The following is a 17238-nucleotide window of genomic DNA, read 5'->3' on the forward strand; positions in this document are numbered from 1 at the left end:
CACCATACACATCCATTCAAACGGATCGGCCCCGCCCTGTTGATTGACTGGCACAGGTGTACTCAATCAACGGGATTGCACCTGGAGATCGAGAGTGAGGTGTCTTGTCCGAGCTGGACGTGTAACAGTACATCAAATAAATACAATGGATGTAAATACACTAAAGCCCATTTAATAACACCTTTTAATATTTCTGTCTGCGTTGGTCTTGATTTTTTTGAAGGTGCAGATAGTCAGACATCAGATCCCCCTCCTTTTGCCAGTTTATATTTATTTGCTGCAGTGTTTCTGGGAGAAATAAGTCTGTTAAGTGACATTTACAACCAGCAGATCGGCACCGGCAAGTGTTTATTCACTAGATGGACGGCACTTTGTCAACTTCCTCTTTGGTCAAACTGTAAAAACTGGCTCCCCATTAATGATAAACCTGAATTTCACTTACATACCATCAAGAAAAATACACCTCAAAACAAACATTGATGTCATCAGTGTCTCTTTTAATTTACATTCTCTAGGAAAAGAAAACAGTAAAAACAACCATTTAGAAAAGCAATATTTCCCAAGCAGGTAACCTTCAAACAATAAAACGAGAATCTCAATCTGGAGGCCGGCATTACACATAAGACCAGCGGACCCGCAGCAAGGCACAGGGACGTGTAATTCAGTTGGGTGGGCGCTTAAGCAAACAAAGATAATCCTAATCCTACACTTTTTATTATTCAGAATTATCAGATAAAAGCACTAAAAACGCACTGAAGCCTGTGATCTATAAACTTGTGTTGAATAAACAAATGCTCCTATCTATCACGATGGAAACACAGTGGAACACAACTACAGTTACACAACCGATTAAAACAGTACGGGAGAAAAGTTTGCAAAACGGCGAATAAAAAAACCCAGCGAAATCAACGGCATTTATTTGCAGACAAAAGTCCCGTCGAGCCAGTTAAAAAATATATATAATCACTATCAACATTACACATTGATTAGTGGTTTAGAAGATCAAGCGCTAATGGGACGTTAAATGTAGTTCTCCTCATAGTAACAGTCTCATGTGGTGTCAGTATCGAAGGACAACAAAAGACCGCCGAGCTTAACCTTTTGACCCCGTACAGTTTGGTCCCGCGTCAGATCAGGGGCTTTTGTCGAGCGGCGCGTCGGACAAACGGCGATGTTTTTGCACCAGCATGAACTACGGTGTACTCGTTCTAATCAAGACACAGCTCAAAACAGCACGCCGGCTTTTAAAAAAAATCATTTCCCTTGTAACCGTTTGCATAAGTAAAAAGGTACCGGCTCACTTGATCTTTGATTTAATATCTCTCGCTGCTTGAAAATGTCAAATTTAGGTAGTAATTTTCATTCCTGTGAGGAAGGAGTAAAATTCCAATCCAACCAATTCAAAGCAATAAAACATTTTAATATGAATCCAACTTTTAGCAATTCTAGCTTAAAACAGTGCTTCTACTAGTTATGACCTCGTGTGGGAAATCGTCCCGTCGAGTGAGCGCGAACATCCTACATCGAAATTAAGGCATAAAAGAGTCTCGATTTGCATTCTTGAACCCATTGCTGTGGATAAATATCCTTTCGGATTCTCGCGACGCGGAAGAAAATGAAGATTCCCACAGCGCTGCTTCACCGGCTCAGGTGTCCTCTCCGTCTTTGTGGTCCTGACGCGTCTCCTGGTGCTCGCCGTTGACCTGGAACTTGTTGTCGTCGGCCCATTTGGGGCCGCCGGTGTTGCGGACGATGAATCGCGCCCTCCCCCGCGAGAAGCTTCCGCGTCCCCGGCCGTCCGCCGCCTTCCCCTCGGCCTCCCGCTCTCTGTCGTCGTGCTGCGAGAGTAGAACAAAGGGGGGAGGAGGGGGAGAAGTTGAAGCTCGCGCTGGGTTAGAAGAAACGACCCCATTCAAACGATGGGAAACCGGAGGCGCGATTTGCGCGAATCAACCCTACCAGGAAGTATTTCCTTCTCTTCTCGGTGTGATCGGCGTCCCAGTCCTCGCTTTCGGGCTGCACGGCCACGTGTGTCGTCATGTTTCTGTGCGAAGAGCTTCCCCGGTAACTGCCTCCGTTCCAGCTCCGCCCGCGAATACGGACTTGCTGCGGTCAAACCAAAGGATTAGGAAGCGAAGTGAGGGGCCGTTCCTCTGTCCATCCGACATCACGCATTAAACTTACAAATCCTCCACGTGGCCTCCCCCGTCCCACCGGTCCCGTGGGCTCCGCTTGACCCGGCTGGGCCCGGTCGCAGCCTTTATCTTTGGGATCAGACGAGTCTTCTTTGCGGGACTGAGAGGCCTCGGAAGACGAGGAGGAACTTGAGCGAGGGCGCTTCTTCTGACTTTTCCTACTGGAGAAAGAGAGTCGTGGATGGGCGCCGTGGGAGACGCAGGTTAGAGGAACACATGGGAAGGTAACTGGCGCACGGCGGTCGCACGTACTTTGACCTTTCGCTGGTTTGGGAAAGCTTCTCCAAGGATCCGTCCCTGCTGGAATCTGGGGAATCTCCCACATCTCCGCCCAGATCCTGGTTAGAATCTCTGTCGTGGGCGGGACATTTTTTACGGCGCTCAATATCCAAACGAAGGTCCATCGGATCGCCTGTTATTTTTTCTCCGCCGTCCTGAGACAATCCAGAAAAAACAAAGCAAAACGTCGTGGACGGACCTTCGGAAGAGCACGCAGATGCAATCTATCTGCGCTCAGTCGAGCTGGTTCCTAAACTGCAGACGGCTCCGGAAAATAAAAGCAAGCTTTGCACTTTGAGGGGCGAAACCCAAAGTTTAGTATGTTTTAGGATGACCTTTATAATCTGATCTCCAAAGCAAAGTTTTAGATTGCTTTTTCTACCTTCAAAGCAGCTATTTAAATATAGTAGGAAAAGAAAAGGGAATCCATCACTGTCAACGTAGTCTGCTGTTTTATTGTGTCTTAAGGTTTAAAACGTCAAAGTGGTGCGTGCGGGAAAATCACACACACTTGCTCGTCTTCCACGTGCAGCATTACGCCCTGCAGCCGTTGCATGTGCACAGTGACTTGTTTCCTGTCTCAAGTCACAGTGAGGTATTTTCCTACTGAACTGACATCAACTGAAACAAATAGCTGCTCATTAGGTGGTAAAGCGATCTATGAACTTTGAGGAATGCTTTGGGAAAGGCCTAAACGTTTGGTGTGACTAGCGCGGTTCTTTGACAACAGGGAGGAGAAAGAACGCGAGACCGTTAATGCTCGTTTAGTCTCACTCACTTTAACATGTTTTAATAGTTATCTGCGCCTCGTGTTTGACCACGTGCCCACGCGCATTGATAAAGAAACATTGTGAGTGTTTGATTGAGAGTCAAGCACGTAACATGAGCTCAGGTGCATAAAGTGTGCTTGCGGTTGGTTAATTCCGTTGCTTATTTTTTATCAAAGAATACTTACGAAGACGTTTGCTTAGAGTCCTTTTGAACAGCTGTGGCACAGTGGCTTCCGTTTCTGAACTTATACGCTTCGTTTGCCTCGGTCAGGCTTGTGCCCACATTCTAAGCAATTCACCGTGTGTGAAGGCGAGATATAACCAACGACAAAGTCAAAGTGCCTCATTCAGCGTTTGTTAGACCTCCACAGAGTCGGCCTAAAGGCATCTGGGCTCGTTTGCTGTTCTTTGTTTTGTTTTGCTTTCCAACGTACTTCACTCTGCAAAATGTTCAGTCACCTTGTAAGTGCCATCCTCTGAGTTTTTCATCGCCTCAAAAAGCTGAGAGTGTTTCTGAAAAGCTCTCGGCGAAACGTCAATTCTCCTGCGAGGAGGAAACACAGTTAAGACGAGATGATCGAACCCACAGAGCAAAGGAAGCACCTCAACGAGAATGAAACTGACCTCCGCCCAGCGAGAGACAAAAAAAAATAAGCCGAGATGTTTTTGGTGAGAGAAATACCTGAAAGCTGTTAAAAGAGGAGGAGGAGCCCCAGCACGGAGAAGGTGAGCAGGTCACTCGATGGGCGACTCTACCTGTGTATCTCTGGGCTTTTCCTCGGCTTCGTCATTTCCTTCTCCGCGGCTCGTCTTTGGTACACGGTGAACCGCTCGTTTAGAGTCATGGCGGAGGATGCAAAGTGCTGAGCTGTGCAGGGACGAGGTAAGGAACAGATGTTAAAGGAGTAACTCTGCTGTGGGAAGTAAAACCAGAGTAAAGCACTTCAGCTCTGAATTTGTTTTTCCCCCGAACTGAGGATTTTGAACTCTTACCAAACCAAACATGGAGATATTTACTACTACGTTAGAATAGTCCGCCCTGGTAAAGACAGGCAGAAGACGTGAGGACCGACCTTTGACTTGGTGGACAATGGTGACGATGTGTTGAGCAAACAGCTCGGAGGGACTTTTCCGTACCGGAGCCGCTTGAACATGTTGAAAGATCGAGCGAAACTCCTGATCCTTTTTTGAGGACTGCACAAGATCTTGAGACAGCTGTCGCTCCTCCGCTAAAATATCCGAAGACCTGAACATGAGAAAAAAATGAATTATGTATTTTGCTTATTGGGAAGAATATAAATGTATCAAACTATAAAACAAGATTTAACATTTATTAATCGCGATTAATGATATTTATCATATATATGATATGATGTTATAGTTGTTGTTACAATGTTGTTTTTAATGAATGTTAAGTAATGAGTAATCACTCTAGAAAGCGTGTATTTCAGACACCGTTGTTTAATTATTAATGTTAAACACTAAACTACACACATTTGAAGTAATCAAAGGTACGTTAACTACGTTAAAATATTTTGTCGCATTAATCTCGGCCACATTAATCGCAGAGATTAACGCGTTTATGTTGACAACCTTAATCCAACCACATCAAACCAAAAAGATGATCCTCTCCTCGTGAAGCCACGTCTCCACCAGGGTCTCCAGACATTGCGTCATGCTCACCTCATCAGGCTATCTCCAAGGAAGTCCATCCTGACGTTTAATTTGGCTTCTTGCTTCCTCGACGACGTGAAGTCCTCTCCCCTGAGCTCTCGGTCAGAGCTCCTCCTCCTCGCTGGTGGTGGTGTGGAGGACGAGGTGGAGGGAGATTTTGCCACCTTCCTGGCTTTGCCCCCAACGTCGGGGGACAACCTCTCACATTTTCTCGCCAACTCCCTCTTGGCGAGGGCGGCCGCGACGCCCGCTGCTTTCCCCTGCTTTCGAGTGAGATGAACGTCCTCTGTGGCGTCGCGGTCGACCGCCCGCGAGAAGGTCACATTCTGCCACTTACCGAAGCGTTCATCAAAGAGCTCCCCGGCTGACTGAGGGACCTTGATCTTCGCCTTTAAGGACCCGTCCCCGTTGTGCCAGTCCCTGTGAAGCGGCTTTAGATGAGGCTTGTTCACCGCCTCTTCCTCCTCCTCCTCGTCAGCGGACAGAAAAGGAGAAGCCTTCAAAAAGCTCCTCAGGGACACCTCGGCATCGGGGTCCTCGCTGTACTTCCTGGAGTCCGAGATAATGGTGGATGGTTTGCTCTTCATCCTCACTTGCTCCATGTCCACGTCATTCGCTTCGGTGTTCTTGCCGTTTTCAAAAGCTTTAGCTTTTTTTTTTTTTTGCTCCTCCAAAAACCTAAACAACGACAAGAGATAAATAGTTGTATCTATCTGACCGTGCAACTTGTGAGACAATGAAAAAACTAGCAAGGTGTTAATGTTCAACATTTTGAATGTACTTTTTTTTCCCCCTGGTGTTTTTTGTGAAGAGTCTAATTTAATGCAAATTAAAAATGCAAATATTCACAATCTACCCTTTAATGGTAATCTGTTATGTCTACTCAATGTGACAGAGAAAAAGTCAGTGAGGCACATGACTCAAGCCATTATTTACCCCATATCTGTACATCTATAAAGTTTGTTTAGTCCTATGAAGCAATCAGAGAAGCCTAAAAGCATTCTTACTGTCTGAAGGCCACAGATATTGCTGTTTTATCTCCGTCCAGGTACTCCTCGCTGGAGAAGAAGTCGTAGCTGGAAAGCATCGGATTCAGACCTTCGTGTAGTATCTTTTTGGTCGAGGATGAACTACTACACGCCATCTTCCAGGAGGGGGCGCCGTTGCCGATGTCATTTGTGACCTTAGGGGAAGGACCGGACTGGCTCGTCGTTTGGCTGCTCTGACCAACGGCGGCAGCAGCAGCACAGCTTGCCCAGGGACTCGCTCCCTTTGGACTGCCGGTGCAGTTCCCCTCTTTGGCATCTCCTTCCAGCCCAGCGAGTTCCCCTGGCTCCTCGCCTCCCCCTCCTCCCCCCTGAAGCTCCCCGGGGGCACAGAGCTCCTCTTTCTCGTCTTTGGGGCCCTGGTTAGTCTGCGGCACGGTTGGCTTCCATTTGGGAGAGGAGGAGTGCGAGGAAGAGGAGGAGTGCTGGGAGTGCCTGGACAGCGGCGAGGGGGATCGGTCGGAGTGGTTGGGGGGCCCGCGGGGGGGGCTTCCCGAGCGCTGCTGGGGATTGTGAGGGCGTCCTCGCGGCTGGTTCTGCTGCTGTGGTCTCTCGGGGTACTGCTTGTAATTCTTCCAGTTGGGGCGGAAGTTGTTGTTGTTGTTGTTGTGGTTGCCGTTGTTGTTGTAGTTATAGCCGCCGCGCTGGTAGCGTCCGCGTGGGAAGAAGCCCCGCCCTCGGCCCCTGAAGTTGAACGGCCTCCGGAAGCCGCGGTGGAATCCCCGGAACTCTCGACCGTTGTGGGAGCCCCTCTGATACTTCTTCTCCCGGTGATGAGACGGAGAATGAGACCTGGACCACGACCGAGACCTGGAGCTGTGAAGAGGAGCACGTGGACGTCCCTTAATAGGTCACGGTTAATAGATGAGATCTCAAGAATAAAAAAAAATCCAATCTAACGGAGGACGTCCTGAATCGGTAACTCAAGCTCTGAAGATCCAAGACGCTCTCACAAAATGTAACGTACGAAGAGAACCGACACGGTGCAACCAGGTCACACAGTTTTTTGAAAGAACGAGATGTTGGCTATTGGTGCAGTAAAGAGAGGTGGAGACTATGAAACGATGAAGGCCCCTGAAGATAAGTGCACACAGCGACGACCACGTAGAGAAAGCTTGAGCTCACGTTCTGATGCAAAGTCGCACGAGGCCACACGGTGTCTCTGCTGCACTTCTGCTAAGAAACCTGGTGTCATTCTAGACGGCGAACCTCAAACACGAGCTGCAGATCGCACCCCTGATCCGGCAAGTCCTCTTCAATGATCTGGATCACGCCAGAATGCTCTTTTTAACCGCTTCCACAACTTTCCGCGGACCTCATTGAGAGAAAGTCCCAACGCGACTGAGACACGTCAAAGTAGTTTTTCTTTTTCAATGAGAGTCTTTTAACACAAAGACTTGCTGAAACGCGAAAGCACATTTACATACATGCCGGCAAAAGGGGCCAGAGCAGCATCGCACTACACGCAAAGACTATAAAAAAAAACGACTCACCCAGTATGTTTTTGCATTGGAATACAGATCGAGGAAAGAAAGCGGCGCACTGAGCCACACTGCACACCCACATTGAGAGCTACAGACACTTTGTCTCCTCTGGCCAACTGCAGCGGCGCACAGAGTCACATGGACCATCCGAGGGAGGAAAGAAGTCTTCTACTCCAATCCGCCATGGCTGCCTGCTACACTGGCTGCTCACTGTTACTGTAAAGTACTATAAACGTCTCGCCGTGTCACATGTGATATGACTTATCCGACTTAGGGGACTCCTTTCGTGTTTTGCTGCAGTCTGCATCTGTGGCCCGTTTAACTAGTGACTAATAGAATATATGGTAACAGTCTAAGGATTCGTTATTAGTCATCAGCACGTGCAACATGTTGGAGCTGTGTTTCTCCTAAGACATCTAGAGGGATCATACGTGTGAATTTTTGCATGCGGGCCTGCACAGTTCTGTGTGACCGCGGAGCAATTTGCACACGAGACCAGGAAGAATAAACCATTAGATCCCTTCCGTGTCCCTTCTTCGTGCTCGCTTCAATAAGTGCCGGCGAATGAGCCGCACCGGCATTTCGTCAACCTTCACTTCCCTCTTTTTTTTTCTTTTTTTTTTTCCCCAACATCGCATCCAGCAGATATCCAACAAGCAGGACCTGTCTGTGTAAGCAAACCAGCCGGCAACCAAATCCGCACCTTCTGAATGGAGATTTTCATGTGCCGACGAGGTCCGTGAATATGAAAATATTTTCCCACGAAACATAAACTGAAACAACGTCAATTAACAAAAGGCCCAATTGAGCTCTTTCTGAAACCAGAAATTTCCCCTCGATACCGAAGCGGAGGTTTGTTGTTGGAGTCCAACCGAAACGCATCAATACTCTTCACGCTCTCAAGGTCCATGAGAACCAAAGTGATAAGGTCGAGGACGAGAATCAATTCACATGTCGCCAGCGGGACAGCCCGACTGCAACAGGACACAAAGCTAACAACGCCGGCACAGTGGGTCTACCTGTTATCTTTTTACATGTCAGATCTTTAAGATTAAGAATCAGAGTAGAAACGGGATGATCGACACTGACTGTCGATCATGAAAAGGTTGATCCGCTGCACCTGCTGCTCCGTTGCTTCATCACACTCATTCTCGACACTGAATACGTTCAGCAGCCTTTTGCTCTCTAACTTCACCACACAGCCGATTAGCTTTGTTGAGGAAAGGAGGACAGTTCACAGAACGGGACCCTACCGGCGGTGGCGCTTCCTGGAGCGGGATCTGCTGCGACTCCTGGAGCGGGAGGTGGAGCGGGACCCGGATCGGGACCCGGATCGGGACCTGGTGCGGCTCCGGGACCTCGAGCGGCTCCGGGACCTCGAGGCGGATTTTGTGGCTCTGGACATGGCAGGGCGGCCGGCACACCTCAAGCTGTCGCACAAAAGGGCGGTTGCAGACGAGTCAGGAAGAAGATATATGTCCCATTACCATTCCAAGGCATTGGCTGCATAGAATAAACAGTAACCATTGACTATGACCCAGGAAGAAAACATCTAAATAGACAAAGTGAGGGAAGAGTCACGGATTGAGTAAAGATGAGTCCTCTGAGATGCACTTCAGAAGCTGAGGGAAGAATCGCAACAGCTGTGAAAGAGGGAGAAGGCGACCGTGCAGAGCATCCAAAAAGAAGCAGCTGTATTCGCTCGCTGCTCGTTTGCATAGTGGGCCGTCGTATGTGCGTCATCTGACTGCTATCAGTCGCGGTGGGCGGCGCGCTGGAAAATTGGGTGATGCTGAAACATTCGCTGTGCAGTTTAAACCCAAATGAGAAATACCAAAAGCGTGTTCGGTACTATTTTCCTTCACTCACTGGATTCCCTGCAATGATTTTCCCGTAAACAAGAGGCAAATCTCCACAATGCACTGCGGGCCTCGTCCACCACGGCACACTTCTCGTGCCTAAGAGAACACATATGGCTCGCGGTATTCCAGCCAAACGCCGATCGGCTGATCATTTTAAGGAGGTAATAACCAAACATGTGATTATGCCCCTGAAACGGCAGGCAAAGCCGCTGGGCCGATACAAGTTTGTATTTTCATTGTTCTTCGGCATTAAAGGTGCTGCTGACTGTTGAACTGGGCTGTGAAACCTGCATAGTTCACCTCACTAGATGTGGAAATAAGTTTATTTCCTCTGTAGCCAGTTTACAATGTAACATTTGCATGTGGTTTGGTGATCGGCTGTGAATCTGCAGACAGCCCCTGCACACGATCATCTATGACACATGATCCCCGGAGTGCAGGGCCAGGGGTCAAATAAAATGTTCTTTCATCCTCTTCAGGGACTTTTGGACGCAGGAAATTGCCGAGCGCAACAAAAGCAGCGCGCGCCATCGCAACGAGGGATCCCGGCGTGCCCCCGCAGCTACTACTTTGGAGAGCGCTGAAATGCATCCGTCCCGGGGCCGGGGCCTCCACCTCGCGCCCTGCGGGCTCCCCGCGCTCCTCCCTCCCTCCCGGCGGCTTGTTGTTTTTGGCTTCCACGGGATCATTTCCTGAGGTTCCAGCCTCAACAGGCCGTCGGTTGAGCTGACGGTGCACATTTCGCTCAGCCGTGCCCCTCTTTTCCAGCACATGGTGGAGAAAACGGAATGATGAAGGAGTCCCACCAAGTCTGCTTAATGTTGCTTTAGGGAGCAGGGGAAGTTGTTGAAGATTAGGAAGAATTTATTGGCAGAAATGGAATATACTGTTTTTATTCCCTTGAGCGAAGTATCTTTTTTGGAATGAGCCATCGACGTGTACGTACGGAGCCATTCTTCCTCAAGGAACCAGTCACGTCGCTTTGCCATAATTCTACCCGTTTTTTACAGCTCACAGAGGGACGGGTGCTCGATTGGTTGAAATTTGCACCGTCGCCACTAGATGCCACTGAATCTTTTACGCCGCTCTCTAAAATCGCATTGGATTTTTCTACATTCCTTGCAAAGGTTGAAAATGAAACATCATCAGAAACTCTGCGGCTCACCAGTCAAACCAGTTCTGAATATGTGCAGCAGATTCCCTGTGAGTAACTGAAGCGCCTCCGTGCATGCATCGCATCGCGCGACCCAGCTGGTGGTACGGAGCGGTGGACGTTTGTTTCGTTAGCGTTCCTCTAGCTGCTTGGTGGATAACCAGCTGCAGCTGTCCCGCCGCACGCTGTGTGGGCGCTCGTCCCCGAGGTCTGAGCCTCGTGGTGAGCCAAGTCTTTAGTCTCTCACCACTCGGTTTGCATCCAAAGAGGCCGTTACGCACATGTCCTACTGTACTCGTCGGGGGGGGGGGCGTGCGGCCTCCCCCCCCCCCCCCCCCCCTTTGCCACATCCTGAACGGTGAGCCGAACGCCGTTTGGGTTGTTAGGTGACCAAAAGGATAAACTTCCCTCACAAAAAGCATCATCCTGAAGTTATCTTCACCTGGTCACGCGTTAAAACAGGTCTGTTGAGTCGAGTTCTAATGCTGATGCCTAGAATAGAAGTTCAGGGGACACACACTTGATTAAGAGCCCCCCCCCCCTCCTTACGCGTATGGAGCGACAGCTGTGTAATCCTCATCAGCTGCCTATTTCGTGTAACAGCAGAAGTAGCCCTGATCAACAATGGTCCAGAAACCCGATACAGAGCTCAAAGCGTACGAGAAGAAACACCCCACTCATCGCTAAGACTCGGAGGCCGCAGAGGCAGCTGGAATCACACTTTCTATCTATACGTACCCCCCCCCCCCCCCCCCCCCCCCCCCCCTCCCTCACCAAAGCCTCAGCAACTGTCCCTGGCACAATCGTGCGTTATTGAAATGTGGCGGCCCCTCTTAGTGCTCCCCCAAGACTCTCCCGCGTGGCACTTAATGCATAGCGGAGCCGCTGGACGATAAACCCTTGAGCTTCCTTCGTGGGTAATTGAATAAAAATAGAAGCTTATTCTGGAACAGCCTGAACCACGTGACCAGCGAGTGTGTGTGCGCGCTGCGTGTTGTTTGCCTTCAGGGAGCCGCTGTAACTGCCGGCGAGACAAAACGGGTGATTTCACGCAGGGATCCGGCAGCACGACTATTTGCTCATCGTCCCCGATGACAGACGAGGACACCTTCGTGCGGGACGTTGTCCTCGGGTGAATCATTGGCGATAAAACACTAAGTGTTTGTGCAGTTTTATCGTCGTTTAGATGCATAGTTGAAGGGCATCGTCTGTCGCTGAGGCACCCCCCCCCCCCCCTACACACACACACACACACACACACATGCTCCTCCGCTGTCTGTCATCACCACATTTGTGGATCTCTGCTGCAGAGAAGAGGGAACCTGTCATTCCTAATGTCTCTCTATTTCGGTAAGTGGGGAACAGCCCCATCTGCCCCCCCCGCCCCCCCACCGATGACCACGGGTCGTAAAAAACATATTTCTAAAATGTGCACAGTTGTTTGAGTTTTCCAGCGTCTTTAAGTCTCAGCGTGAGAAACCGTTGGCGTGACTCGAGTTCATTTCGGGTCACATGTTGTTCAATCTTTCTCATTTTCTGCACCGGCTCCTCCAGACATTAAAATGTTGTGCGTCTTGTGTCAATGTTGGCAACACATTGAGGCCACATGCATTAAATGAAGTCTACATAAAGGTTATCTAATGCTACTTCTGTCTGTGCAACATGGGCACACCTTTGTGTGTCTACGTCAGTGCTGCTGGTGTTTGCTTCAGAGAGTCGACCTCAACCGAGACTCGCGGGAAATCACACGATAACGTTATCAACGTTTTCTTCTCTCTTGGGTCACCGGACGACAGGAATAGTTTCCTTTTTGAAGCGAGGAACCCAGGAACACAGGAAACTCTCCCGTTTCCCCGGAGTCTGAGACGCAATCCTTAGCTGGGATCGACATGTAGGGCTTGGTTCCAGGTTCTACATGGATCGACATGTAGGGCTTGGTTCCAGGTTCTACATGGATCGACATGTAGGGCTTGGTTCCAGGTTCTACATGGATCGACATGTAGGGCTTGGTTCCAGGTTCTACATGTTTACGGTGGGGGGGGAGGCAACTTGGAGAAACCTACAACCACAACAGCCGGAATAAAGTCAAGTCAAACAACTGGTGCACTGGGTTCCTCCTTCGGTCCTCCGGTCGGTTCAAGATCCCTAAACAAGTTCAAGACATGAACTTTGACTTCTGAGCCTCCAGCTAATTATTCGACTACTTCTCCACTGGTCGAATGACGTCACCTCCGTCCGAGGGGAACGCGTATCAGAGCCAGCGGGCTCGCGCGTTTGATTGGCGGCTCATCCTCCCGGAGCTTCCTCACGTGCACCCACCCGCACGCTCCGCTGTGCGTCTTAACGCACGCGCGGCGACGACGCGCTCATCGAGCACTCAACGCCGGGAGATCATGCGCGCGGTCACGCGCGTCACTGAAACGTGGATTCGCTGGTAAATGACGTCCCGCTTGCGGACGGTCCGCGTGCTGCCGCGCGACGATCCTTTTCCAAAACACACGATTGCGTTGACATGTGTCCCCCGTCCACGTCCCACCGTCCTGTAATCTAACGCAACGAATGGAGGGACGCGTGGACTACTCACCGGTCGGCGTGGTCCTTCGGTGTCTCCGCGTCACATCCACGCAGCAATCATTCCTCCGTCGTCTCCCGTTGTTTAGTTGTGCGCCCGCGCCGATGCGCCTGGCGTATGTCGGGAGCGTGCGCGCGCGTGCGTGCGTGCGAGAAAAGGGGGTGTGACGGCGGCTCGCGGGCTCGCGTTTCCCGTCCGCGTCCACGGGCGACTGGAGCGGAGTTCAGCGTTGTTACAAAGACACCACGGCGCGTGAAGAGGTCCTTTTGGTGACGTCACCCGTCCGAGCAGACGTCGGGTCCGTGATGGAGACGCGCTGTAGTCGCTGTCTGTCCCCGCGGGGGACGGAGCAGGACGGAGCGGGACACCTCCTCTCGGCATATTGGCACATTTATTGATGATAACGATACCCGATGAGAAACGCAGACATAAATACACACCTCGGTGATGATCATCACCTGTAGTTACCTAGTAATAGTTACCTTGACTAGGTGCATGAAAACACGTGATCCATTCAACTCTTATGAATAGATAGATAGATACTTTATTGATCCCTCAAGAGGGACATTTTGGTATCACAGCAGCATGTACAGGGAAGAAAATAGAATAAAAAGATACACATTATATACAATATAATAAGATAGAAATATTAAATTATTATATTAAATTAAATAAACTAAAACTGAAACTTATGTCAATGATAATAATTTGTAAAAGGAGAAGAGGAAGAGCCGCCACATCACAGCAGTACTGGGTTATTATTGTCATTATTTAGCCAGGGATGATTTATTGTAAAGTGTTAATAACAAACCATGCTTGCCATATTTAATGGAGTGTTTGTATTTGATGGTTTATTTTTCTTTCCCATTATTGTTCTCGATATGAATACCACGTGTTGTATGTAGATCGCTGTTGCAGCTATGCTCATTTTACAATATTCAAAGCACTGATGGCAGCAAGCAAACTATTTGCTATGTAAACATATAACGTGGCAACGTCCGGCTGAGCAGATACGTCACTTTGCAGAATTACAATTAAACCCACTTGTGATTCTTGTTACATCCAATTTGATGTTTTCTTATTGGCTCACAACTTTTACGCGTAATTTTAAGTCCAATGCTTTTGAACTCTATTCATTCAAGGGTGTTTTGTTATTTCATTTGACTTGAAAAGTATCGAATAATATTGTTATTATATCCTTTGAGAGTCACACAAGGCTTTGACTTGGCTTTGGCTTGTTTTCAATACCAGTATCAAGAATATTTTTGCATTGGAAATACATCCACCATTGTTGTGTGAGCAAAAACCGCTGATGCATCCTGGAAGCGCAGCTGAAGTGCTCATTTGATTAATGGAAAATGAGATTCGGTTTGTGTGACAGCACTTTGAGCGTGTGGCCGGAAGATGCAAAGGAGATTCGGCAGGAAGAAGAATGTTCGTGGCAACACGAGAGACGGACTGAGCTCCGTTTGAGAAGACAAAACACCAGCAGCCCACAACAACGTGTGACACGTGAGGTTATGCGTTTATAAATGTGACTTTCTAATCAACGGCTTCAGACTTCAGTGCTAATTTAGGTTATTAAAGTCACAAACCACAGACGTTTATTTGCCTTACATTCACATTCCCTCGAGCACGACGAGGACTCTTTTCCTATTAACCTTCAACGCTGTCTTTGCCGACAGCCAACAGTCGGCCCCCGGCTGCAGCCCCGGGGCCCCTTCCATCCATCCCTCCGTTAGCTCTGCATCGTATCACCACTGTCGCACGGGCTGGTTATTTTGGGCAATCTCTCTGACACCACTGATTCCACCTGCTGGACCTGTCCGTCTCCTCGCTGACACGCACGAACGTAGAGCTCCGGCGTTATTTCTAATTAACTGCATTCATAATCCCCCCCCCCAGGGGTGATGGACCTTGAGCCGCTTGTTGAGTAGAACTCACTCCTTGAGTGTGTGTGTGTGTGTGTGTGTGTTGTTGTTGAGCTGGATGTTGTAGTACTCTTCAAATCTGAACAACAATCCAATGTTGAAATGAGCAAATCCTTTCTTACATCAGGGTGTTAAATTGTTGCCGTTTTGTCAAAGCACGTTTAGTCGATTTAGTACAAGTCAACAGAAGGAGTTAAAGCCGTGCATTCAAAATCCTATTTAAGCAATAATGCACAAGGGCTGTCAGCTAAATGGAATTAAAGTCATTGAACGGAATGAGAAAATCCAAACTGTTGACTGGTGCTATAAACACACTCATTCTGCAGATGAATGGTTTTGGCATCAAATTGTTGGTACTGGTGCATCCAAAGCCCTGTTTTAAGGCTGTAGCCGTCGAGGTGGGGGGCCAATGATAACTACTGTAGTCTGACCTGCTTTGCATTTATTATATTATATCTTCTGTTATGTCCGATCTCCATGTGAAATGTTGTAGCCGTAACATTAACGACTGTAATGTAAAAAGGCAGAATAGAGTGGAAATAGCCTCCACCACAACCTAAAAGCCCCCCTTCCCCCTTCCGGGTCGCCCTCTAGCACACAACGGTAAGTCTGTCGGCCACACTGATGGTTTGTGTTCTAAATTCAGCTAATATTTGCATTGGTCGGGGGGGTCACATTTTGGTTCAGTCATTCAGATCCAGCTTCCTCACGCGGCATAAAACTCCCGGACACCTGCCCAGCGCGAGACGGATGTCTCCCTTGTCCCCTCAGATGTCAACGCAGCGACCAAACTGGGTCCGATGAGACAAACATGAAAGCGGGACAGCTGCTGGTGCGTCCCCGGCGATCCCACGACCTCGGCCCAGAGCCCATTAGCACCTTCTGGATGTTTCTGCACGGATGTTTCTGCAGGAATCCCAACCATCAGACCCTGCGTCAGCGAGGGGGGGGAGGAAGGCGGGAACAGAGGTTGCAGTAGTAGCTCTTTAGCGTGTGATTAGTTTTACGAATAACCAGAGACAGAAGGTAATAAAAATGGTTTCCAGCGATAGGAAATAGCAAAGACATTTTGTCCCTGAGACGCTGTCTCTAAAACATGTTGTTGAAGAGTTACTGTTGTCTTAGGTGAGATATCTAAAAATAATCTTTGAAATGTTCTGGCATCTAGCTACAGAACAATGTTTTAGACCCTAAAAGTTTCCACTGGACGGACAATACTCATTTTTTTTAGATAGCGAAACATCTGTAATACCTTTTCTGTATCTTGGTTCTAAGAGTGACGTCACCTTAATGTCTTTAGCTTCTAAATTCTTCTCTTTAGACATTTTCTGTATTATTTCTTTAGATTTATCTCATAATGAATATAGGTCTTATCCTATAGGTCCCACGTCATTGCTCACTGGCACTGATTCACATCCGTGTACAATAATAATTCCACTACTGCAGAAATACAAACATTTAATGTTGTTGAGAGGTTGAAATTCTTGCATGTGTTTCGTATTATGGGATTTATGGTCAAGGGACTAGATCTCGAATACGCAGCAGAGCACAAAACAATATGTTTCATGAACAAAGAGGCCAGTATGTTTAAAAGAAATGTGAAGGCACAGAATCAAAAAGAGAATCTGTCGCTACTCTCACTGGGATTCATTTTGACCATTTATTCCTTTCTAAATTACATATTGAATGTAAAATAATTACTGTGACTGGCATCCTTGTGGATTATTAGACACACGATATCAACCAGAATCGTGCTGGAAAAAAAAGAGCTTGGAGTTTCTCTCGGTTGCTTTTGTGAATGTTTTTTTTTTATTTTATTTTTTTAACCAGCAACCAATCACAGTTCCAGAAACCACATTCAAAGACAGTCACTGCACGCAATCTCAAATTTTGGTCTAATTAACTCAAAACAGCATGCGGCTCAGTTCATACTCCCTTTGTCTCAAGCGATACCGTAGCCGCTTTTTGTTCTGGGCCAGAACGTCCATAAGGAGAAGGACCTGCCCGCGCTCCTTTCTCCGGCCATCGCTGTCAGCAACGGATCCTCTTTCAACTAAATTTGGTTCTTAAGCCCCAACTTAGTCGGTGCCAGCGGCCGAGACCCAAATAGACGAACTCGTGTGACGCGGCACAGCAGCCTCATAAAGGAGCAGCTCTTCCTGCGCACGTTGCCCCGCGCGGCAGCTGGGTCAGTTGGAGTTACAGTGCGACCTGCGCCAAGTGGAGGCTTCTTGGTTGGAGGGGGGCGGGTGGGGGGGGGGGGGTGTCACGG

The 17238-nt window shown here is 48.5% G+C and overlaps 1 protein-coding gene across 3 annotated transcripts; it reads right to left on the minus strand.

Annotated features, from left to right (window-relative positions):
• Positions 1 to 476: 476 nt before the first annotated feature.
• Positions 477 to 13381, minus strand: thrap3a (thyroid hormone receptor associated protein 3a). Of its 3 annotated transcripts, none has more exons than XM_040164235.2 (11): positions 13048 to 13381; positions 8702 to 8878; positions 5926 to 6780; positions 4928 to 5596; positions 4318 to 4490; positions 4001 to 4112; positions 3704 to 3788; positions 2448 to 2629; positions 2185 to 2356; positions 1960 to 2106; positions 477 to 1838 (listed from the first exon to the last, which is right to left on the minus strand). In XM_040164235.2, the coding sequence occupies exons 2-11, from the start codon at positions 8851 to 8853 to the stop codon at positions 1647 to 1649; spliced, it is 2739 nt and encodes a 912-aa protein (XP_040020169.2). In that variant the 5' UTR covers positions 8854 to 8878; positions 13048 to 13381; the 3' UTR covers positions 477 to 1646. The 3 variants fall into 3 exon arrangements, with proteins under 3 accessions (XP_040020169.2, XP_040020170.2, XP_040020171.2); XM_040164236.2 differs by having other exon boundaries at positions 2185 to 2353; positions 13048 to 13372; XM_040164237.2 differs by lacking the exons at positions 8702 to 8878; positions 13048 to 13381 and adding an exon at positions 7458 to 7649.
• Between the last annotated feature and the right edge of the window lie 3857 nt (positions 13382 to 17238).

The sequence above is a fragment of the Gasterosteus aculeatus genome, chromosome 20 (genome assembly GCF_964276395.1).
Source record: "Gasterosteus aculeatus chromosome 20, fGasAcu3.hap1.1, whole genome shotgun sequence".
Taxonomy (NCBI): Eukaryota; Metazoa; Chordata; class Actinopteri; order Perciformes; family Gasterosteidae; genus Gasterosteus; species Gasterosteus aculeatus.